At 42.8% G+C, this 24,688-nt stretch overlaps 1 protein-coding gene across 1 annotated transcript in view; it reads left to right on the top strand.

The window, feature by feature from the left end:
• Positions 1-24,688, top strand: part of GRIN3A (glutamate ionotropic receptor NMDA type subunit 3A) — a 77,008-nt gene that overhangs the window by 28,014 nt on the left and 24,306 nt on the right. Inside the window, exon 3 of the mRNA XM_062513543.1 lies at positions 3,961-5,008. Within this exon, the coding sequence (XP_062369527.1) occupies positions 3,961-5,008 (1,048 nt within the window). The remainder of the gene's footprint in view (positions 1-3,960; positions 5,009-24,688) is intronic.

Genomic DNA, 24,688 nt, shown 5'->3' on the forward strand with positions numbered 1-24,688 from the left:
TACAACCACCTGAAGATTTTACTGTTGTAAGTCACTGTCCATCATTCCTCTTAAAATGAGATTGATTCCTTCATCTATTCTTGCCTGCTCAGAGGAACATACTTGTTTATGGAACAAGGCATTAAAATTTCAAAGCTTCATCCTGTCTTACAGCTTCAATTAGTTCTTAGAGCTTTGACTCAACTTCTTGTCTAATTTCATCAGACTGCTATTTCATAGATCCCTAAAAATACAAAATGGTTTGGGTTGGAAGAGACCTTAAACATCACCTCATTCCACCTTCTCCTATGGGTAGGGACCCCTTCCACTATCCCAAGTTGCTCCCAGCCCTGTCCAGCCTGTTCTTGAACACTTTAAAGGGATGGGGCAGCCACAGCTTCTCTGGGCAGCCTGTGCCAGGGCCTTCCTACCCTCATAAAAAATAACTTTCTCCCAGTATCCTATCTAATGCTGCCCACTGGGGCAGTTTGAAGCAATTCCCTCTTGTCCTATCAGAAAGAAGTCTCTTCAGCTCTGTTAGAATCTCTTCAGGTACTGCAAGGCTACTGAAAGTTCTCCCCAGAACTTCTCTTTTTCCCTGCCAATTCTAGTTCTTGCCTCCAGTAAACTTTTCAAAATGAGAGGTGGAATGACCCAGCCATCAGGCTTGAGAGAAAATAATATCATTAAGTCATTCTTAAATGTACTACAAAGGTACTTCTGCTGGAGAGTGATAGTACTGCTAAAGATCTAAGGAGCTGTTCTTGTAACAAAGCACATGAGAAACAAAACTGAGATGAGCAAGTCACACACTTTGGACTCATTATTCAAACAGAAGTGATTCTGATAAAGCCTTGATGCAGTTATCACAGACTGTCAGTGAGAATGTCAGCTCCCATATATTGACACAGCATCAAGAAAATTCATTCAGCTGTCTGACTTGAGGATCTGGCCCTTCACCTTCTGAAATTTGCACCAGCTGTCTTTCCATACAGATCTGTCAGTAGCCCTTCTGAAACAGTAGTCAGATACTGCCAGCTTGTCTGTGCAGTACCCAACACTTGTAATTCGCAAAGATTCACACTGGAGATTTCTAGCTTAAGTAGTGTAGTCCGAGCCTCTGATCTGTTTCCTAAAGTTACCGAGTAAAGGAGTTTTACTGGTCCTGCTCACAGTGCATGCTAATGCTCAGCAGCCACAACTGGCTGCATATGAAACAAAGTGTTAAAATGCTTCTCCAGCATGGTTCCCATAATTTATTTTGATTCATGTTCTGTCACTACGAAAAAAAAAGGACTGAATAATGGAAAAAGGGCAACCCACTGGGTGTTGGTGACAGTAACAAGCCTTCCCTCCTCCCAGATACCTCATGCAAGGGGAGCAGGTACATGCCCTCTCTCTACATATCCCAGCTGCCAAGGCTGCCCCTTGGCAACTGCACGGGGGGGTGAGGGGATTATGGGGAGAGCAGAGGACACATAAAGAACAAATCCCAAACACATAACTATATATCAGTAAAGTTTCCCTTAACATACATATAATGTTCGTCCCGTAATTGCAAGAGCCAACTATCACATTATTTATAATAGCAGGACAGGTACAGAGGGCTTGTTCTGCCCTCTTGGGTGTGCTTACTTGTACTGTTCAAGTCAAAGAACACATGCATTAATTCCACTGATCTCGTTTCACCTTTCGAACATGAATGTAATGCATTATACCACAGCTTCAGTTACTCCTAAAGCACCTGCTTTGCAGCATTCTCATGCCCAGGTGGTGCTGCATTAGCAACATGGGTCCAAATTCATGAAAGCTATGTAAGCTTATTCTACCTGAGGACTTGTCTCCCTCATTTTTTTGGCATTTTTGTAAACAACTAACAGTCTTTTGTGCACAACTCCTAAAAAAAAAAAATCACATGCAGGTCCATCTAGACACATGGAATGGTTTTACTGTTACTGTCACCGTGATGGCTTCAGCCTGTATGCCCAGCAAGGCTTGTAAAGAAGTTGTGCAATTTTTTACAGAGACTGAGGGAGATAAAAGTAATAGAGAGATAAATCCCAAACAAGTTTATTGGCACATAAACCTTCCTTTAGTGCTAAAGATTGCCTGTTCCCATAAACTTTGTCTTGATGGTGTTTACATACACAAACAGGGAAGTTACACCATCAGATAGGAAGCACAGATTAGGAGGGAAGGAGTGGGCAAACAGTGGCAGATACCACTGTTTGGTGGAGGTATGGTGGCCTTTTGCACTGGACTAAGTGGTAAAGGATTTAAAAAATGAAAACTGAATTTATAGTTTATACACGTTTATAAACACCTGTCTGCCTTTTCAGGCATGATTTCCAGACCCAGGCTAACACACGTACAGATGTACATCCTTTTGAGAGTATTGTCTATATCATCTTTGTCCAAACTCAACCTACTCAAAAGACGCTGAGCAAAATATGTGAAGCTGCCTCAGAGAAAGCTACCACACACATAACCATACTCCAAACTAAAGCATTTACTTTCATAAATTTACCTTTGCAAAGGGCTAAAACTGATATGACCTTGAGACTTAAAGAGTGCAGAGTTTTAACAGCTGAAACCCCATAAAAAATCATCAAAAGTCATCAAATCAAAGTGTAGAGACTGGATAGAAGTATGCATGTGCACACACTTGCAATTGATTTATCCTTTTCAAATCAATTTAAGGTTATTTTTTATCCTCTGTAACTATTGATAAATAGTTAACTCTATTTAAAAGTGTATGTCTTCCTTATTGAGGCTGCAATGACAGCCTTTATACTTTTTCCAACACTTAGTTTCATTCAATTCTCAGGACGAATGTGAAGTGCTATATTTTGCTACAACAGCTTAGTATTCTGTCTTTTGAATGCCTCTTACTGAAGAAGAATGCATGACTTGCCTTGCACCATATTAACAGCAATTTAACTCAGTTGTTTTTAATGGAAACACTTTTGTAAGGCTTGTGCAACCCCTGCCAAATGCATAGCAGCTTCGCTGCAAAGCAGCGTGCAGTTCAGCTGGTCATAGTGCTCACACTAAAAAGCATTTTCTACTTCAAACACTTAATTCCTGCTGAGTTCCCAGCTCCTTTATCCATGTTGTTCTTAGCCTCTTTAATGATGACTTGCCAGAAGCTGAATTCAACAGGCAGGGAGGACAGCTACTAGCAAGCATTGCCTTCCAATACAAATGAAATACACAACTTTATTGTCAGCACCTGGAATAGTAAAAGCCCAGAATTCTCAATGCAAAATGTGCAGTGCAAAACTGGCACACTTCATGAGATCTGCTTCAATGGAAGCACTGGGCTTTTAAGAGCATTACTTCTGCACTTTTTAGAAAAAAAACTGCTTTTTCGGGTGTTTATTTTTGTAAGAATTAAAATTGACTGTCCTAGAGCAATCATCTTTCTTCCCTTACTTTATTCTGAAGTGTCTAACAGTGAATTGCTAGTCCAAAATTTGCATTTTTGAATCCAGATTGGTTTGCTTGAGAGTGCTTGAAAGCTGTTGACAGCACTTCAGTAGCCCCTCTTATGTAAGCTAAATCTTACTGAGATTAATGCATTTTTCTTTGAGGGACATTTCATATATAATTTTCACTCTTCCATTTTCATATATATTTTTATCTAGGAAAATGACTGCAGATCTGGTGAGTTCAGCTTAGAACTCACCTGTGTTTCTTCAGTTTGTGAGGCAAAGGTAACTGAAAAAATTACTGTTCTTGTACTCATTTCTAGTAAGCAAAAAAATGCATCTTTCCCAAGGAGTTTTCATTTGCATTAGGATATGATAGGGAGCATCCCCATATAATTTAGTCATAAATTATGTGGCTAGCTCATTGTGCTGTAGGATCTATACGCTATTAATGGTCCAGGTGTTTAACAACATACCCTTCTATTCTCTTCAGTATCAATTTATGGTTCAGCTGTCTGCTTCTGATTACCCTGCTTTCTCCCTCCAACAGGTTTTTAGCCAACACAACTTTTGATGGTCTCAGTGGCCACATTAAGGTGAAGGGCTCATCCATTGTCAGCTCAGAAAATAACTTCTTCATCTGGAATCTGCAGCATGACCCTGTCGGGAACCTGATGTGGACACGCCTGGGGAGCTGGCAAGAAGGCAAGATCATCATGGACTATGGGATATGGCCAGAACAGGCACAGAGACATGAAAGTCACTTTCAACACCCCACCCGGCTTCACCTGAGGGTGGTGACTCTGATTGAGCATCCCTTTGTCTTCACAAGGGATGTAGATGATGAAGGTCTTTGCCCAGCAGGGCAGCTGTGCCTGGACCCACTGACCAATGATTCAGGTGTGCTGGACAACCTGTTTGAAACCCTCCAAGGGGGTAATGACACTGTTCCCATTGAGCTGAAGAAGTGCTGCTATGGCTACTGCATTGACCTGCTGGAGAAGCTGGCTGAGGATATGAATTTTGACTTTGACTTGTACATTGTTGGGGATGGAAAATATGGTGCCTGGAAGAACGGCCACTGGACAGGGCTGGTAGGTGACCTTCTTGCTGGTACAGCTCACATGGCAGTGACATCATTCAGCATCAACACTGCCCGAAGCCAAGTGATTGATTTCACCAGCCCTTTCTTTTCAACCAGTCTGGGGATCCTGGTGAGGACCAAAGACACTGCAGCTCCTATTGGAGCTTTTATGTGGCCACTTCACTGGACTATGTGGCTGGGGATATTTGTTGCTCTTCACATCACAGCTATATTCCTCACCTTGTATGAGTGGAACAGTCCTTTTGGAATGACCCCTAAGGGGAGGAACAGGAACAAAGTCTTCTCCTTCTCCTCTGCCCTCAATGTCTGCTATGCGATCCTGTTTGGAAGAACAGCTGCCATCAAACCCCCGAAGTGCTGGACTGGAAGGTTTTTAATGAATCTCTGGGCTATTTTCTGCTTGTTTTGTCTTTCAACATACACAGCCAACCTAGCTGCTGTCATGGTGGGAGAGAAAATCTATGAAGAACTCTCTGGAATACATGACCCAAAGGTAAAGCATGTTTGTTGTTACAAACTCAACCTTTTTTATCTCTCCACTCAAAATTTACTGCTGCATAATTTATGGTTTCTAAGAAAAACAGAGAGTGATCGTTGTGGAAGACAGTGGTTGCAATTACTTACAACCTGGTGGCATTTCAGGAGGAAAGTTCAGTGAGATAGGATCTTTAAACGCCCATAGTGTAAGGGGAAGAATTTAAAATATTGAAGGTGAGGAGAAAGGTGAAGTATTCTGGTGTTGTCACTGCAGAGAAGAATAGTGGGTTCTACATGCAGATTAAGGGTTTTGAGTTCAGTGCTAAGTTCCCTTTGATGGGAGTTTTTTAAATCAGTTGGTTGATTCAGGTCATCCTGAGATCTACTAAACTAAATAACTGCACAGATCAAGATGGGACCATTGATCCTCTCTAGGTAGGATTTTTCAAGTATTTCACTGGTCATAATCCTCCTGGCAAAGGCACCGCTGGCAAAATTCCCCATGAATTCTGCAACATAGCAGAACTGAAATACTTTGAAAAATCCTGCCTTATGCTTCAAAACAGTGAAATTAGCTTTGCAAGTAGTCAAGCATTTGATTTTCGGTGTTGTTTTTGCTGAGGAGCCGTCATGGGAGGAGATGAGCTGTGTTGTAGACAACCCATCTGCAAAGAGCTCAGACTTCGCAGAATTTCCTCCACCTGCTCTCTCCCCTTCCCAAAGAGTATTCCGTTGGAATTTAAGACTATTCTTAATCTATTTGCTACTAAGTACTGATCAGGAAAGCAAGGGGCAGAATGGCTTGTAGAGAGAATAGATGACTGCAGGTGACACCAGAGCATCCCCAGCACCCAGCAGTCACTCCAGGGCACATGATGGCAGCAGCAGTAGATTTCCCTTGTTCATGTGACACTTTCTGCAGTGATTGGTGTGATTGTATTACCCACAGTTTTCTACTCGTGACCTAACTGCTGTACAGAAACCATCCACCATGTGTTTGTCTCAAGGGATGGAACTGATAGGTTATTGTGCCACTGTAAAAAAGTAACTTCAATAACACAAGAGCAGGGCATGCATCTTGCTTTTGTAAACTTTGTGAATAAAGGGTGCATGTGTCCCTCCAGACAGCAAATGCCAGGCTCCATCTGTTTCATTAGTGAAACCTTGCAGTCAGGCTAATGACCAGACAGTTTTGACTTCGTGAGTGCAGTGCCTGACTCACTCCCTGAAATGTTAACTGGATGGTTTCTACCAAAAATGTTATAAACAAAGAAAAACAGTTTTGTGACTGACCCAAGGCACTCTAAACTTGATCTATGGCTTAAAGCAAATTGCTTCTAATAATCTGCCATTCCACTCCCAGCAAAAAATATCATAAATATTACATGAATATCTTCATCAATATAAGGCACAAAAGACCATTATATGTGATTTCTTAAAAAAATTCTGAAGAAGCAGATGAGAGCTTTCAGCTGAATTTCCCCTGTTCCAGGGTTATCTCTGTTACACTGTTGTATGAAGCCACAATGTTGGTTTGAAGATGAGATTAGTCCTCTACTTTTTGCATGGGCGTCTCCTCATCCATCAAATCAAATTGCATCAGATTACATTCTATTTTTCAGCATTATTATTGTGACCACGTGCAGAGTTTTTCAAACAGGTATTGGGAAATTCCTGCAGCTCCAAGGAAAATTAAATTATTCTAAAGCTGTGCTGTTGAGGCTTAGTGCAGAACATTGAAGCATGTCAGGTGCTGCAGACACAGATCTTGGTCCAGAAAGGAAATAGCTATGACTCCTGGTTAGTAACCTCAGTGATTTAATTACAACAGTGGGATTACTAGTCTTTCCTACAAAAGCACTTCCCTGTTTTATGGAATAAATCTAAGCCTCTGAGTAGTTGCAAGTTCCTAATGTGGGAATAAGACAACACAGATTTCAGGAAAGAAGAAGACTGCCTGCCATTTCATGAAATGCAGAATAGTTTTGTGTATGTCATTCATGCATTTGCTTCCAAAGGCTTACTCTGAAAGAGTAGTTATAATAGAAAATGGACTGGTTTAACCTTTGCTCACACAGAGTCTGAGCTGTGGCTATTCAGAGTTCTCTCTAAGAGTTAAAGTTTAGGTTTAGGAAATCTTTGGGTCACAACAGTCACACAGCTACAGGTACCACATTTTAGTTGGTTACTTAAAGCATTTTTTATGTGACTAAAAGATTTTAGGCTTGGGTTTTTCTTCCCAGATATGTTTACCTCTTTCTTTTTAGCAGTGGAGACTCATTTCAAAAAGAAGGCAGCAGGAGGGAGAAATAACCTTTTTAATTTAAATACATATCTAAACATCCTTCTGCTGCTTTCAGTATGCATGTGGCCTTTATACTGTGCTTTTGAAATTTATTTAAAAAACAAAGCCCAAAATAGAAGAGCAGCCTTCTTGAGGTGATATAAGACATGTAATTTCTTCAGGCTGTCAGCCATAAATGGCAAATCCCATCTGAGGTTGTGAACAATCTGGAAGGACAGAATTAGAACTATCTCAGTTGGACCTTTAAATGCGCTAATGATATAGAAGAGAATATAGAAATATCATCAAGCTGCTGAAAGGAGGAGCAGCCAGCGAGACAGGAATCAGAACAGAAGGAAAGCAGTGAGATGAAAGAGAATTAATTTCCTGAAATATGTCATGAATTTGGGGAATTTGCTATGTATTTTCTGTATAAGAATCTTAACCAGGGTGGGTTACTAAAGCCACACTCCTGCAGTGTTCATCAAAGCTGGCTGCTCCCTTTCCTAGGAGGCACAACAGGAGCCAATAGGTTGTAGAGATCTTGAAGTAACATCCTGCCACCTTAAAATCTAATTCTTCTAAGAAAATGGGCAGTTTTGGGCCACAGGTCCTTCTCCCCCCTCATTTTCTAACTGTGCAGGTTTTAGCCATCATCTCTTGCCAAGTGGAAACTGGCAAATACAGCTTTTGTGGCCCTGGAACATGTTCAGCCTCCAGTTTGAGGACAGGGGAATAGGTACAGGATGAGTGTGCTGGCTGCCCAGATAGAACATGCATCCATGTCCTGAATCCCTCTTAAGAAGCTATCTATAGTTACATGCCGAAGAAGTTTAGAAGCTTGTCTACAGAGAGAGAGATAGAGAATAAATGTTGTGTTCTTATCATTTAATCTAGTTTTATTCCTTCTCTCATCAATCACAGAGTCTTATTTCACTTTTCCTTCTAATGTGACCTCTTAGGTTGCACAAAAATTTCATAATGGTATTCTTTTTCAAAGTGCCTGGCAGCCCAGTTATTCAACCAGAGCTGAATTCTTTCCAGGGTTCAGATATCCCTCCTCCAGGCATGCGGACCAGGAGCCTGCCTTGGGAATGGTCTGATCACAGAGTCACAGAATGGTTTGGGTTAGAAGAGATGTTAGAAACTGCCTGATTCCAGCCAGCTGCCATGGGCAGGGATACCCTCCACCACATTGCTCAGTTGTATATAATTTACTTTTTGGTACAGCCACTCTTAAGTCCTAGAAAGAAAGCATTATACTCTGCAAAACAACTCATGGCAAGTGATTCTGTGGGATTTCCCCAGACTGTGAAGTTTTTTTAGTGGCAATGGAGACCTGAAGCAGGGACATGCTTTCTGGTTTTTTCATGCAAGAATACATATTGGAGATGCACCATGAAGTTCTGAGTGTATTGAGTAGTTCAGGTTATTTGAGGCAAAAGAATCCTGGAAGTCCCTAGGGCAGAGGAAGTACTTCAAACATGCCAAGATGGAAGCAAACAGCAGCAGCAGGAGAGGAGTTGGGGCTAATTTTCCATAAGGTGGTCCAACACTTGGACCTCCTTTCTGCAAAAAGTGTTGTTCTTTCAACAACTTAATGAGCTTTTTTCGTGCTATCCACCCATTGTGACTTTAGTGACAGCTGACAGCTTTTCTTTTCCATCTTTAATACACACTTGAGTAGCCATGCCTGTTCATTTACTCTGGTTATGTTTTTACTTTCTGTATCACTTTACCTTCAAAAACACCCCTTGGCAGTGGCAAAGTTCCTTTCTGTGTTGTATTTTGACATAAAATATCGAATCTATTTAGCTTCATTTAACAAAACAAGGGTTACTCCTCTGGGACCCATCACCAGCAATTTGCATTCTCTCTCCCAACTTTACATGCCTACAATGAAGACATAAGATTTTATTTACTCAGTTTACTATACCTTTACAGTTATAGTTTGTACAGGTAGGCTGCTGTTAAGGCACTGGCTTCAGGACAAAATCACCTAAACCATTGCCTGGACTTGCCCCTTCTCTCTACCATGAATTGTGGTGTTTCCAAAACTCACACAAAAAAAAAAGTTCCCTAAGTGTATGCCCCAAGGAATACACTGCAGACACCTACAGTCACTCTGGCAACTCCCACCCAGCAAGCCCTTTGAACAGCCTTGGTGTGTGTTTGGATTAGTCCCCAGAAATCTCTAATCTTCTTCTAGTTCAGTGCCTGAAGACTTGCTGTATGAAATGCCCATCTTTTTATTACAAAACTAAGCACTTTGAGTGATCCAGGCAAAGTATTTCTGGGGTTTTGTTAATCAGGAATTCAGTATGTACAACCACCCAGATACTTTTATCTAGATATATAAAACATGAGGGTTCAGTGTTAATTTCTAATTTATGAGCATCTCAGTTAATTTAGCGGCCTTATGGCCCTCATTATACCAGTTTAATACTTTGTGTTACTTGTATTAAAACTGTCCAGGAACACAACTGGCAAGTAACTGCAGATGAGCTTTAGCAACACCAAATCAAAGAAAGGTAAAGCCACTCTATAGGCCTTTGTCATCATTAAAGGCATGATTCAAATATTCCTTCTTTTAATTATATTTTCCATTGAGTTCAGCAATTTTTAGAATGAGGCCATAACTGTTGTGTGTTTATTGGTAAATGTTCTTCCTGAAAAGGAATTTTTATAGGAATTACACTAGCAGAAATTAGTGCTGTGGTCTTTCAGCAGCAGCCTGAAATGAATCATTATAAAGGGCACCACGTGAACCTATGTGTTAAATAGATAATGAAATAGCATTTATTTAAATATGCATCAAATTATATAGCAAAAAGTCAAGTTATATATATGACCACTGTGGGCAGCTATAACAGAACTGGGCCAGCTGGGGAATCTGGGTATAATACAAAGAGACAGGAACAATGGAGTTGCTGAAAAACAAAGAACTTTTAATGTGAAAATAACAAATGTAGAAACTGCATGGTACGAGGGCAACCTCCAAAGACTCAGGGTTGTGGCAAACTTGACAACACATAGGGGTATCCGAGAGCAAAGGTCCAATCACAAACACGAACTAGGAGCATGATCTCAAGAGTGTCTGATTCCAAAGCAACTGAGAACAAGGACCAGAATCATGACCTATTATAGCATGCTACGTCCCATGGCCTTAAGCTAAAGCTCCTGCATCTGCAGGTGAAGCTAATCCCCTGTGCACCCCAATTTCCACAGTTACAAACTCAGTGGAATTTAAAGAAATCTTTAAAGAATCTGATGCCATGGGGTTTAGTATTAGCACAGGAGTACAGGCTTTTTTTACAATTAAAAGAAGAAACTACAGAGCTTGTGTTTCTGTGAAGGAAGTTACTGGGTGCAGGAAAGTCATGATTCACAACATCACAGCCTGCTAATTAATACATGGTGTATTTTCTGAGTATTAATGAGTCAGTGAAAGATTTGAACTCAAAAGAAATTTCAGTGTCACAGAGAGCAAAGTGAAAAGCTCTCAGATAAAGACAAAATTGTGCAGCAAGCTCTGGCCAGAATAAAGAATTGCAAAGCTGCCTCATACACGAATGAAAGGCACCTGCAGTTTATGGAGGTGAAATCTTGACTTCTTTAGCTTCCCCATGCAATTTATGGTGGTGAACACTTGACTTGTTCAGCTTCCCCATCACCTCATTAAAGATTTCTTGTTAAAGCTACAGCTTTGGAGGCTCAGAAACTGTCCAGCTCAGATCTGCACCATTCTGATACCCATTTTTTCAGACAATACACTGCAGTGTTCTGCAAATCAAGTTTCCTTTCCCAACAAAACATGCTTTTTTAGCCTTCTTGCCAACAATTATCTTGTTGTTTTCTTTGCATACTAACCCTCACTGCTTGAGGTCTTCACATACACATTGCTTCATGCTGTCACTAACTGCCCTGGCCACTCTTCATCTCCCCTCATTGTTTGATCCAAAGAATTTAGAGGTAGGTGTGAAAGAGAGGAAAGTCCTACTGTCTTCATTCTCTGTGGTGCAGGTCATGAAGGTTGATCTTCAAGCACCAAAGGAATTAATGTGTTTTAGCATTTTCCCATCTATGGTGTCAGTTTCTTACTGTCAAGCTAACTACCTAAATACCTAAATGTCATAACATATTTTGGAAAAAGGAAAGTGAGACCATCACCAGAGATAGCAACTGCATCATAGGTGGGGCTCAGACCCTTGCAAGAAATAATGCAAGTGGAGAATTACAAGAAGTTACTGAAGTAACTGGCAAAAAGTAGCAGAGAACAGTGAAGGTTCATAAGCTGATCCTACCACCTGACAGGTGGAAGGTCATTGAGTAGCTGGCTTAGCAGCATGGAAAATGTTTATCATTGTTCACAAAAGTCACAGCGGTTGTGATCTACAGAGACGAGAGTGCTAGTCTGGCTCACCTTCCTGGAGGCAGAGATCCTGCACTAATCCACTGCTGGATTTCAGGGATGACAAGAGTCCAAGTCCTCTGGAAGAAATAGTGGTTTTTCACTGAGTGAATTAAGATTTGACTGAACACCAGGTAAAGTCAAATATTAATGTCTAGATTTCACTGTGCAAGAGGCCAGGGTATCCAAATACAGTTGTAATTTTTTGTTTACTCTTTATGTTTAACACACTCCTCATTGATCCCAAAAAGAAAAAAAATCCCTTTCTGTTCCCATGTGTGGATCTGTCAGTAACATAAAATTTCCTCTGATTTACCTTCATTTGAAGCTCTTGAACCCAAAGCAAATAGCAAATAAGGTGTTGAAGAAATGAGGACCATGCAAGTAGACAGTTCCACAACCTACAATTGGAAACCTCTTCATCCAGTTAACTCATGAACCTTTTACAACACAAACCCATTGTTTATTCCTTTCCTGGAAAGCACAGAGCACTGTTCCTGCCTTACAGGTTTAGGCAGAGGACTGTGTTTAGCACTGGCACCCGGGGGACAATAGCCATGGGGTAGGAGGACTGACCTTCAACCTGCAGCAGCTGGAACAGAAGAAATTTGTAAGAAAAAGGATTTTAAACATTACAGTTTTGAAGATGGTAAACTATCTACACTTCAAGTTGCTGCCACATTAACTTTCCTCCTTCAGCCCTTACATGCTTGTAGAAATCTGTGATAGCTTTTCATCCAGAAACTGAAGACTCAGAATGGAAGGACAGGAGGAATTCTCTAACCAGAAATCTTTGGTATCTCACTGGTAGCTTGAACATGTTCTCAGCCACACAGCTCTCCTTTGCTTGCTTGTAATTTGAAAAGGATTTCACCTGCCTGACAGTGCATTAGCCATGTTACTGGGAGCAAGCAGAACATGCTGGATGAAGTGACTCCATGTGGAACAACTTTACGGCTGCTTTGTGCTGCTGAAGTGGAATTGGAAGCAGTGATCTGCTGCCTTTTGGAAATTACATCCCTTCTTTCCCCTCAGTCTACCCATTTTTCTTACGATATTTTACAATATTTTACACTTTCTGCCTTACAGTTCTCAGCTCTCCCAGAATAAATCACAACTCAAAGATCCCTCTGTCCAGAAAACTCTTAGAATGCTATTAAGAAACAGGGATAAATACACCTGCAAGTTCATATTCTTGGAGAACTCTTTGCACTGCCCAGCACCTGAATCATCAGGGCAGCCCTCAGAAATTAACCACAGACCTGAGTCCCCAGGCTCGTCTCAGAGCTGAACAGCTTTTCCAGCACACAAAGGAGTAGAGCAGGTCTTACATTTAATTATCAGTGTTCACACAGCAACCATGAAGTCAAAGGTTCATATTTTTGAGCAGAGACCTAGGTCACAGTTTTCTTTCACATATTCCCTTGTTGCAGTGAAGAGAATAAACTGTCAGAAGTGCACTGTACACTTGTGTCAAGATTGAAGCTGCTCATTAACTTCAGTTCAGCTGTCAGGTTTTATGCCAGCTGATAACCTCTCTGAACTGGGTTCAAACAGACAGAATTTTAAGGAAATCTGTCATTATCCTGGCAAGGAAACCATCAGCTCCACTGACACTTTTTGCAACAGAGAAGCAAAAGAGTTGATTCAAATGTATTTTGCAAACATCCTCTCCTGGAGGCACTGGGAACATCTCTGCTTCCGAAGCCTGAACACGTAGGACAGTTCCTGATCAAAACCTTCATTCCAGAAGTTGAGCTGTGAATTTTCATCTGCTGAAAATATGAAATTCATGTGCTTCACTGTGAATAATTTTCTCTCATCTCCCTCTGCACCCCATAAATATCCACGGTAGTTTCACTAGTTAGTTTTCAAAAACTCCTGCAGATAAGAAGGAAAAGCCCATGAACAGTTTTATATTGGTTTGTGGCTGGAACTTTTTTTTATTACTATTAATTCATTTGTTTTATTAATTTTGCTTGGCACATCCAATTTTTTATATTTTCTCACTGGGCTATGGGAAATCTATTGGTGGCTAGGAAACCACCTAAATTTGTGTGGGTTATATAAGGCAAAGTAAAACACTATTCCTTTATGTGCAAGGGACAAAAGTGTAACTGTAAAACAGCAGATTTCTAAAATTACATCAGTTCTTCACCTAATGCTACCCTTTTCCAGTGATTACCAACTGCAGCTGAGCAGATTTTCAAGATTCTGCAGCAGTTGCCTGGCAGAGATCAGGCTGGCAATTCCACTGATATACAAGGTGCCCATTGTCCTAATTTGAAAGACAGTTATTTGCTAAGGAATATTTGCTAATATTTGCTAAGGAGTATTGCAGAAGCCTCCCTTTGAACTGAAAAATGTGATCCTTCCTTCCTACAGATTATTATAATTTTGAAATTAAGGGAGCTCTCAGGCAAAGATATGGGGATAGGAATAACAGTTCTTTACTAGTATAACTAACAAGACAAAACAAGAACGACAACAGCTATGAAATTACCCACAAACAGAACAGTAACTCAGTCCCAGTCCTTTCTGGCTGCAGGCACCTTTTCCCTGAGCTGCAGTTCCCGGTGCTGGGGGCAGGCGGGTCCAGCAGAGCTGCAGGAGGGCTGGGGGTGATGGCAGCGCTGTCCCAGGGGGAGAGAGATGGAGAGAGCCCTCCGCTCACGGTGTGGGTCCCAGTGCTCAGAAGAGTGCTGGATGATGGCAGGTTCCAGCGAGAAGGCAGCAGGGCAGGGTCTGACAGCAGTGAGGATGGCTCCCAGCGCTGGGATGGCAGGGATGGAACTGAGGCAGCCATCGTCCTTCTCGTCCAAACTCCGCGGGGGAGATGGGGCAAGCCAGAGCCTTCTGTTTCCTCTTCTGGCTGTTTGGATATTGAGGGGTTTCTCTCTTCCCTCCCGTCCCTGCTTTCCCCTGTCATTAGGGCCTAATCAACAGGTATCTTAGCATGACAATGGGGAAAATTCCACAGAGGGAAAAAAGGGAAAAAACCAACCCCCAACACCCATTAAACACTACACTTGATGTTATACCAGGTAACCAACCCTGTTGTGGAAGTGAGCTACTAAAACCTATTGCACCACAGTTTTTCCTCAGAATTTGTTAGAAAATTAAGAAAGTGTTTTCAGCCATATTCCTCCTTTTTATACCCTGTTTAAATAAAAAAGCACCTATTGAAATTAAATTATAAGTGATGGTAAAAGCTAAATCCATGTTAGCTCTGTCACTGAAGTGAGTGGTCACTGGCACTGCTCTCAGCTATATATTGGATTTCCTTTTTCTCATTTCCCTCAAAAGAAATAATTCATGGAGTTGAATCTGGGTACTGACGAGGCCAGCAGAATGAATGATGAAATGCTTCTCGTGAGCTGAGATCATGATTAGAAACGGGGATCCCACAGCATTTTTCCTCCAGTCCCATTTCACAGAATGGTTCTGAAACAGACTCAGTGAGGCAGCTGCTGCACCCCATTGATCAGGTGCTGGGAAAGCATTTCCTAGATTTCAGTTATATCACTGCTTGTAGAAAGTAGTTATAATTTCCCTTCCCAATAGCTGTTCTGTTTAGATGTTTCTTGTCTCCTCACAGGTCCTAGCAAGCTCAAACTCCATTGTATCAGAAGGCAATACTGTATTGCCTACTTTTGTGGACCTGAGCCCATAATTTTTCTGTACCTGGGGTTCTTACTGCAAAAATAAATGGCATCTGAATGGGATGCAGACCTCAAAATGATACTTAACTAAACCAGGGCATCAAAGGGAGGAAAGTCCTTGTGGCAAATAATTAGGATTTGCAGCATTGAAAAGTCATACAAAAGCCAGAACCTGATAGAAAGGTATCAAAACCCTGCAGTCCCACAGCCATGTATGTGCCAAGTTGACATTTTTAGTTTTAAATCCCAAGCAGCACTGGACATTTCTGAGCCTGTTGCCTTTCAAGTTGGCATCTAGGTCTTCTCCCCAGTTGGCAGCACTGAGTGCAATGGCATTACATAAAATGAAATGTGCTAAGTTATGCAAAACCCCTGTCATTCAGGATTGTGTTTTCCTGTTTCTGCTGCTGTGGTTTCATCACATTGGTCTTTATCGCATTTTCATTTTCATGCATAATTGGCACCCTAAGCCATAGATGTATGCAGATGCCCAATTTGTCTCAACTTCTTCCCAAATAAAACAAGTTGTCCACTTCCCACTCAGCAGATGTTTTAACAACAGCAGACAGAAACTAAGGAAATCTGGAAGCAGGGGCCAAACTGAGGGAACTGGTAGCTGCAGTGTTTGCTTTCAGCAGCAGGAAGTACAAACATCATTTGTCTGAGAGCACCATGTTGTGCAAGGTTCAGAAGACTCTCAGAAGTCCCAAGGCTTGTCCTGACACTGTCAGAGAAGTTGGATGTACTGTAAAGCTATTGTGTTTTCTTAAACACTGCATGGCCTCCATGTCTCAGGGCTCAAGAGACCCAACAGCCATTTCACCTCCTCAGTGTTTAGCAATATTCACATTTCCCATTTTCTCACACATTACAAGAAAACATTGCTTATTGTTTGTTTCCTTACCCATGGTGTGCTTTCTTCAACAGTGAGACTGGTTCTTAGAAATGCAGGGCACAATCCATGTGTCCTATGGTAGATACTGTCCTTGAGAAATCATACAGCATTGTTCACAGGGAACACCAGTTACAGAAATCACAACTCTTTGGCCTTTTTCCTCTTGTACCTTCATGCCCTATTTCCTAGCAGCATGTCCTAGTCCTTCCTCCAAAGATTGCTGCATTTACAGAAAATGGGACATCTTCCTGAGCCTTCCATGCCTGTTCTGTGTAGCAAGATCCTCTGGTCTTTGCATTCCACAGCCCTGAACCTGTGAAATCCAAGCACTCAGTGCTCAAGACAAGTGTTCAAATCCCTCTGACTCCACATCCCACTCATCTCTTGAATCTGCCCCAAACACTAAACCAGGTCCAAATGGAATATCACTACGTGCATCATCACAACTTCATGTGCAACAGCTTCCTCACAGTGTGAAGCTGGTTCTTAAACTTCAGGGTGCACCTAAAGAATGGCCCCTCATGGTATACACCATTGCTTCAGATATAAAACTCAGGTCACTGGTAAAAAAATCCATTATCTCTGGTATTTCAGATACAAAAATGATACTGCTGGCTGCTGGAGCTGTGACCCTTTTTAGGAGAGACACTAACCAGCAGCACTAAATGAGTTTTTAACCCCTTTTAGCTTTTATCAAATAAAATATTAAAATAGATTAGCAGTTAAATGTTTTTAACATAGCTATTCAATTGATGTGTTCATACCCTTGATGTTAGACTGCTCAGGCTATCAGTGTTTCCCTACTCAAGCTCACAGCCAACTGCAGTTGCCTGTGATGGCCTTGCCAGGTAATACTCAAAGGGCTGATTGCTTGATAAATGCTAATAAGTCTTCAGAAGAGAGATCCCGGGAAAATTTCTTCAGCATAAGGGTTGTCAAGCATTAGAGCAGGCTGTGCAGGAAAGTGGTGAAGTCACAATCCCTAGAGAGGTTTAAAAGACCCGTAGATGTGACTCTTGGGAACATATTTTAGTGATGGGTTTGGCAGTGTTTGGTTACCTGTTGGGGTCTGTTCTTTAGGGTCTTTTAAGACTAAATGATTCTGTGATTCAGTGATCTGATAGTTAAAGAAATTTAAATATCTTTATTTGTCACACTGCTATTTTGCAATATCTGTACCCACGACAATCTTCATATCTTATTCAATGAATTGTCAAGCCAGGAGAATTGTGGTCATGATTTTCTTGGGACACGGAGTACATAAACTCCACTTCACTGTTACCTCAGAGCCTCCCTGCAGATCTGAACAAACCTTGTTCTTTCCACTTCTTGCAGCCATAGATGCCTGATTTTGGAGGGACTTTGTAACGCTAAGCCAAGTGCTAAGAAAACTCATGTCTGTAGATGGATCTGCAGCTATTGCATTCATTTATTTTAATTGTACTAGAGTGACCATTAAACATCCAAGTGTTCTGGATACAAAAAATATAAACATTTCTGTCTTGGGGTGACTTTATGTTGGGGGTTGGTTCTTTCCCTTTTACCTCTGTGGAATTTTCCCCATTGTCATGCTAAGATAACTGTTGATTAGGCCCTCCTGGCAGGACAAAGGGGAAGGAAGAGATTCAAACAGCCAAAAGGGAAGACAGAAGGCTCTGGCTCGGCCCATTTTGTCTGCAGAGTTCGGACCGGAGGGACAATCGCCGCCTCAGTTCCATCTCTGCCATCCCAGCGCCAGGAGCCATCCTCACTGCTGTCGGACCCTGCACTGCTGCCTTCTTGCTTTAACCTGCCATCATCCAGCACTCTGCTGAGCACCAGGACCCACACCATGAGCAGAGGGCTCTCTCCATCTCTCTCTCCCCCTGGGACAGCTCTGCCATCACCCCCAGCCCTCCTGCAGCTCTGCAGGACCTGCCTGCCCCAGCACCAGGAACTGCAGCTCAGGGAAAAGGTGCCTGCAGCCAGAAAGGACTGGGACTGAGTTACTGTTCTGTTTGTGGGTAATTTCATAGCTGTTCTTGTTCTTATTTGTCTTGTTAGTTATACTAGTGAAGAACTGTTATTCCTATCCCCATATCTTTGCCTGAGAGCTCCCTTAATTCCAAAATTATAATAATTTGTAGAGAAAAGAGATCACATTTTTCAGTTCAAAGAAAGGCTGCCTTTCTTAGCAAATACCTGTCTTTCAAACTAGGACATATTTTGGTGCCACAACATGGGGCCCGAAGGCATTGAGAGGGAAGGGTGAAAAAGGAATAACAGTTCTTAAGTTACCTCTATTTTGTGTTAGTTGGCATCATGTTGTCCAGCTTACCGTGGTTTGGGCTCCATGTGGCCACAGCTTTATCTCTCCCATTTGCAATCCCTTATTTGAACATGGGTCCTATAACTCAAGCTACTGTAACTATTATCCAGTTCATTTTGTGGGTTGATAAGGTGAGGAATTAGTGGATTTTTAACTTCCTCTGGAAGGCGGGTACATGGATTCAGGGCTATCACACTCTAACTATGTTTTTGGGGTTACATGGTACATGCTATAAAAATGTGACACCAAGAAAAATTTGTCCCAACCCCTTAAGCAGTTTTTTGGGTCTACTCCACCAGTTTTTGAAGGGTTCAAATATCTTCTAAGTGGTAATGATATTGTACAGTAGCTAGCATTGCTAATAAGCCTTGTAAACCTGTTCTATTCAACATTCAAAGACAAGGGAAAATTGACTTGAATGACAACCCTGATACGTACCCCAGAAAATAGGGATTCTGCCTCAGAGCCTGACCCTGCCCCAGAAACTAAGGATGCTCTCCCTAAGCCTGATCCTACCCCAGAAGTTAAGAATGTTCCCCCTGAGCCTGACTCTGCCCCAGAGCTCACCTCAGAGAGGAACCACCCAGAGTGGGTGGGGTTTCTAGTGAAGGAGATGGGCCAGATGCTGAAGGACTATCTTTCCCCAGCTCTTGAGAAACTCTCCCCCCGCCTTAAAGAGGGAGAACTTGATGGTGCAGGAGTGGTACCCACAGATGTTACATCTCGCCAGGTTCCAGCTGAACTGCAAGGGCACTCACAGCCAGCAGCAGTTGCCCCCATGGAAACTAGAAAGTCTAAGGTGAAAACAAAGCACCTGGATAATAAGGATCAGAAAGCAGGGCCCTCACAACCAGCAGGGGAGCCAGAGGTTGAGATCGTCACGGAGTCCCTGTCATACGAGAGTCTCCATAATCTGCGTAAAGACGTTGTACAAAGGGGCCGTGAGGCTTTTACAACGTGGTTACTGCGGGTCTGGGACCTTATGGGTACAGGTGTGCAGCTGGATGGTACTGAGGCAAGGAATTTGGGACCCCTGACCCAGGACTCAGGCGTGGATCAGGTATTCGTAAGAAATCCAGGCCTCCTTTCCCTCTGGGAGTGGCTTTTAATGAGTGTAAGAGAGAGGTTTGTCCATAAAAAAAATGCAGGAGCATCACCATAGAATGTGCTGGAAAACCCATGAGGAGGAAATCCAACAGCTGAAAGAAATAGCAGTACTGGAAGTACTCTTTGGGAGGGGTGAACAACATAACAATAGCCCTGACAAGGTCAGGTGCACAGGGTAGATGTTGTGGAATCTGGCACACCTGGGGCCATCTCAATACACCACATTCATTACAACCATTAATACTGACAACAATGAAAAGACATTAAGTTCTCTTACCAATAAGCTCAAAAATTTTGAGAGTATAATCAATAGCCCAATGCAGGCTCAAGTCTCTGCCATGAGTAGAGAATTCAAAAAAGAAACAAGAGGAGTAAGGAAGGAGGTAAGGAAGGTCAGTGCAGCACCAGTGCAAGTCACAAATCCCAAAGTTAGAACCCAACGTTCCCCAACTAAGAAGAAAGGGTGCACCCCACAAGCTGACCTCTAATTTTTTCTGTGTGACCATAAGAAAAACATGAAAAGTTGAAATAAAAACCCACTTCTGCCCTGGAAGCATGGGTGCGTCCACTCAGGAAGAAAAGCACTAACCAAAGAAGTTGCACTAAAGTGAAGGTAGCCTCAACTTCCCATAACCAAGGTGCAGGGTATTACAAAATGGAGGATGATTTGTCAGATCCCCTTAAGGGAATCTCCAATATGTATGCCCAGAAAAAAAATAATAACCAAAGCTAAAGGGGCCCTGTCTCTAGCCAAGAAGAGGCACGGAAAAACCAGATCTTTTGGACAGTTTGAATCCCATGGCCTGGCACATCAGCGCCACAAAAACATAGGGCATTAGTTGATACTGGTTCACAGTGCACCCTAATACCATCAGGACATGTTGGGGATAAACCTGTTTCCATTGCTGGGGTGACAGGGGGATCACAGGAATTGACTTTGCTGGCGGCTGAGGTGAGCCTGACTGGGAAGGAGTGACAGAAGCATCCAATTGTGACTGGCCCAGAGGCACCGTGTATTCTAGGCATAGACTTCCTGAGGAATGGCTATTACAAAGACCCAAAGGGACTCAAGTAGGCTTTTGGAATAACTGCTGTAGAGGCAGAAAACATTAAGCAATTGAACACCTTGCTTGGACTGTCAGAGAACCCATCTGTAGTGGGACTCCTGAAAGTGAAGGAGCAGCAAGTGCCAACTGCCACCTCGACAGTGCAACACAGGCAGTACAGGACAAATCGAGATGCCGTGATCTCCATCCACAAGATAATCCATGAGCTAAAGGACCAAGGGGTGGTCAGCAAAACCCACTCACCCTTCAACAGCCCCATCTGGCCTGTGCGCAAGTCTGACGGAGAATGGAGATTGACTGTGGACTATCGTGCGTTGAATGAAATGACTCCACCGCTGAGCGCTGCCGTGCCAGACATGCTGGAACTCCAGTAAAAGCTGGAGTCCAAGGCAGCAAAGTGGTACGCCACCATTGACATTGCCAATGCATTTTTCTCCATTCCTCTGGCAGCAGAGTGCAGGCCTCAGTTTGCTTTCACCTGGAGGGGTGTGCAGTACACCTGGAACCGACTGCCCCAGGGGTGGAAACACAGCCCCACCATCTGCCATGGACTGATCCAGGCTGCATTGGAAAAGGGTGAAGCTCCAGAACATATGCAAAACATCGATGACATCATTGTGTGGGGGAACACAGCAATGGAAGTATTTGAGAAAGGAGAGAAGGTCATCCAGATTCTGCTGGGAGCTGGTTTTGCCATCAAGAGGAGCAAAGTCAAAGGTCCTGCCCAAGAGATCCAGTTCCTGGGAGTAAAGTGGCAAAGCAGACAGCTCCAAATCCCCACTGAGGTCATCAGTAAGATCACTGCGATGTCTCCACCAGCCAACAAGAAGGAAACACAAGCTTTCCTAAATACCATAGGCTTTTGAAGAATGCACATTACCGAGTACAGCCAGATCGTCAGCCCTCTCTACCTGCTCACCAGAAAAAGAACGATTTCCACTGGGGACCTGAGCAGCAGCAAGCCTTTGCCCAGATCAAGCAGGAGATCGCTCATGTGGTAGCCCTCGGCCCAGTCAGGACGGGACCAGAAGTGAAGAATGTGCCTTACTCTGCAGCCTGGAACAAGAGTTTGTCCTGGAGCCTTTGGCAGAAAGTACCTAGGAAGACTCAAAGCCGACCTCTAAAATTCTAAAGCCAAAATTATAGGAAGTCTGAAGCCGACTACACTCCAACAAAAAAGAAAATCTTGACTGCCTATAAAGAAGTTCAAGCTACCTCAAAAGTAGTTGGCACAAAAACACAGCTCCTCCTGGCACCCAAACTACCAGTGCTGGGGTGGATGTTTAAAGGAAAGGTCCCCTCTACCCACCACGCCACCAATGCCACATGGAGCAAGTGGATCACCCATCACACAGAGCATCCGTATCTGAAACCCAAATTGCCCTGGGATTTTGGAAATAATTACAATCTGGCCAAAAAGTAACAACTTTGGTCTTGCCAGTAAAGAGAAGCAAGAACAAGTAACCGGTTAATAAAGCCCCACCCTACAACCAACTCGCTAGGCTCTTTTCACTGATGGTTCTTGTCACATCACAAGAATGAACCAGAAGTAAAAAGCAGCCATATGAAGCTGCCCTGCCGTGAATCAAGTCAACTTGCTGAACTCAAAGTCGGTCAGCTGGCCCTGGATATTGCTGAAAAAGAGAAGTGGCCAAAGGTCTACCTTTACACTAATTCAGGAATAGTAACCAATGCTCTGTGGATTTGGCTAGAAAAATGAATAAAGGCCAACTGGTAACGTAGGAGAAAACCAATCTGAGCTGCTGATGAGTGGAAAAACATTGCCACTCAGGTAGAGAAGCTACCTGTAAAAGTCTGTCATGTAAATGCCCATGTCCCCAAGAGTCGGGCTAATAAAGAGCACCAACACAACAAGCAAGTAAATCAAGCTGCAAAACTAAAACTGTCACAAATAGACTTAAATTGGCAATACAAGTAAAAATTGTTCCTGGCTCGATGGGCCCATGATGCCTCAGGTCATCAGGGCAAAAATGCTACCTATAAGCAGGCACAAGACCAAAAAGTAAATCTAACCATGGACAGTATTTCCCAAGTTATCCATAACTGTAAAACATGTACTGCCATCAAGCAAGCCAAACAAGTGAAGCCCCTCTAGTATGGAGGGCGGTGGTCCAAATATAAGTATGGGGTGGTCTGTCAAATTAATTATATCACACTGCCTCAAACACACCAAGACAAGGTCTATGTGCTAACCATGGTAAAAGCCACCACTAGGTGGTTGAAAACCTACCCTGTTCCTCACACCACTGCTCACAACACCATCCTTAAGCCTTAAGCCTTTTCAAAAGAAAGTCCTTTGAAGGCATAGTACCCCTAAAAGAATTGAATCAAACAATGGAACTCATTTCAAGAATAGCCTCATAAACACCTGAACCAAAAAACACAGCATCGAGTGGGAGTACCACATTCCTTATCACGCAGCAGTGGCTAGAAAAGTTGAACAGTGTAATGGCCTGCTTAAAACCACCTTGAAGGCACTGGATGGAAAGACTTTCAAATATTGAAAAATTAATACACCAAAGGCCACATAGTTAGTAAACACCCAAAATTCCACTAATCAAGCAGGCTCTGCCCAGTCTAAGCCCTTAAGAACACCACATAAAAATAAGGTTCCAATAGTACACATGAAAGGTAGGCTAAGAAAAACTGTTTAAGTGAATTCTGCCTCCACAAAAACAGTCCAATTCGTGGAATGGTTTTCGCTCAAGAACCAGGTTGTACGTAGTGGGTAATGCAAAAGAATGAAAAGACTCAATGCATACCCCAAAGAGACCTTGTTTTAAGATAAACTACTCATGAAACTTGCCTGTATCTGTAACTACATGTATGTCTGTAATTTAAAGATTTAATTTGATGTAGCATGATGGTATGAGAAAATTTGGGGTGGATAATGTTGGAGGTTGTTTCTTTCCCTTTTCCTTCTGTGGAATTTTCCCCATTGTCAAGCTAAAATACCTGTTGATTAGGCCCTCCTGGCAGGACAAAAGGGAAGGAAGAGAAAAACCCCTCTAAATCCAAACAGCCAGAAAAGCAGACGGAAGGCTCTGGCTCGGCCCATTTCCCTCACAGAGTTCGGACGAGAAGGACAATCGCCGCCTCAGTTCCATCTCTGCCATCCCAGCCTTGGGAGCCATCCTCACTGCTGTCAGACCGTGCCCTGCTGCCTTCTCGCTGTAACCTGCCACCATCCAGCACTCTGCTGAGCACTGGGACCCACACTGTGAGCGGAGGGCTCTCTCTCCATCTCTCTCTCCCCCACCTGGGACAGCGCTGCCATCACCTCCAGCCCTCCTGCAGCTCTGCGGGACCTGCCCGCCCCCAGCACCGGGAACTGCAGCTCAGGGAAAAGGTGCCTGCAGCCAAAAAACACTGGGACTGAGTTACTGTTCTGTTTGTGGCTAATTTCATAGTTGTTGTTGTTCTTATTTGTCTTGTTAGTTATACTAGTAAAGAACTGTTATTCCTATCCCCATATCTTTGCCTGAGAGCTCCCTTAATTCCAAAATTATAATAATTTGTAGAGAAAAGAGATCACATTTTTCAGTTCAAAGGGAGGCTTCTGCCTTTCTTAGCAACTACCTGTCTTTCAAACTAAAACATTTTATGATGCTTGTATCCCCAGTTGTTTGTTCTGTTTGGGTTGAATATTGAGTTCTGCGACTTTAAGTCTGGTTCCAAGAGTGAAGGAAGAGAGAAGAGGTGCAGAATTTATCAGATACTGCACTTGCTCCCCCACCTTCCTACACACAGATTGTGTTGTCTGCAGTGGACAGCAGGAGAGAGCTCTTTGCTTTTACTTAGTTTTTAACTCATTGAGGCAGAGAAGTTCCCTGGACTGTATTTTTTCCCTTTTTCCTGAAATTGTTTGAACCTGCTCTAGACTGAAAAACCCAGAAGAGAACTGGGAGCTCACACCTGTGGCCCACCAGGCCTGTCCTGAG

The sequence above is a fragment of the Cinclus cinclus genome, chromosome Z (assembly GCF_963662255.1).
Source record: "Cinclus cinclus chromosome Z, bCinCin1.1, whole genome shotgun sequence".
NCBI lineage: Eukaryota > Metazoa > Chordata > Aves > Passeriformes > Cinclidae > Cinclus > Cinclus cinclus.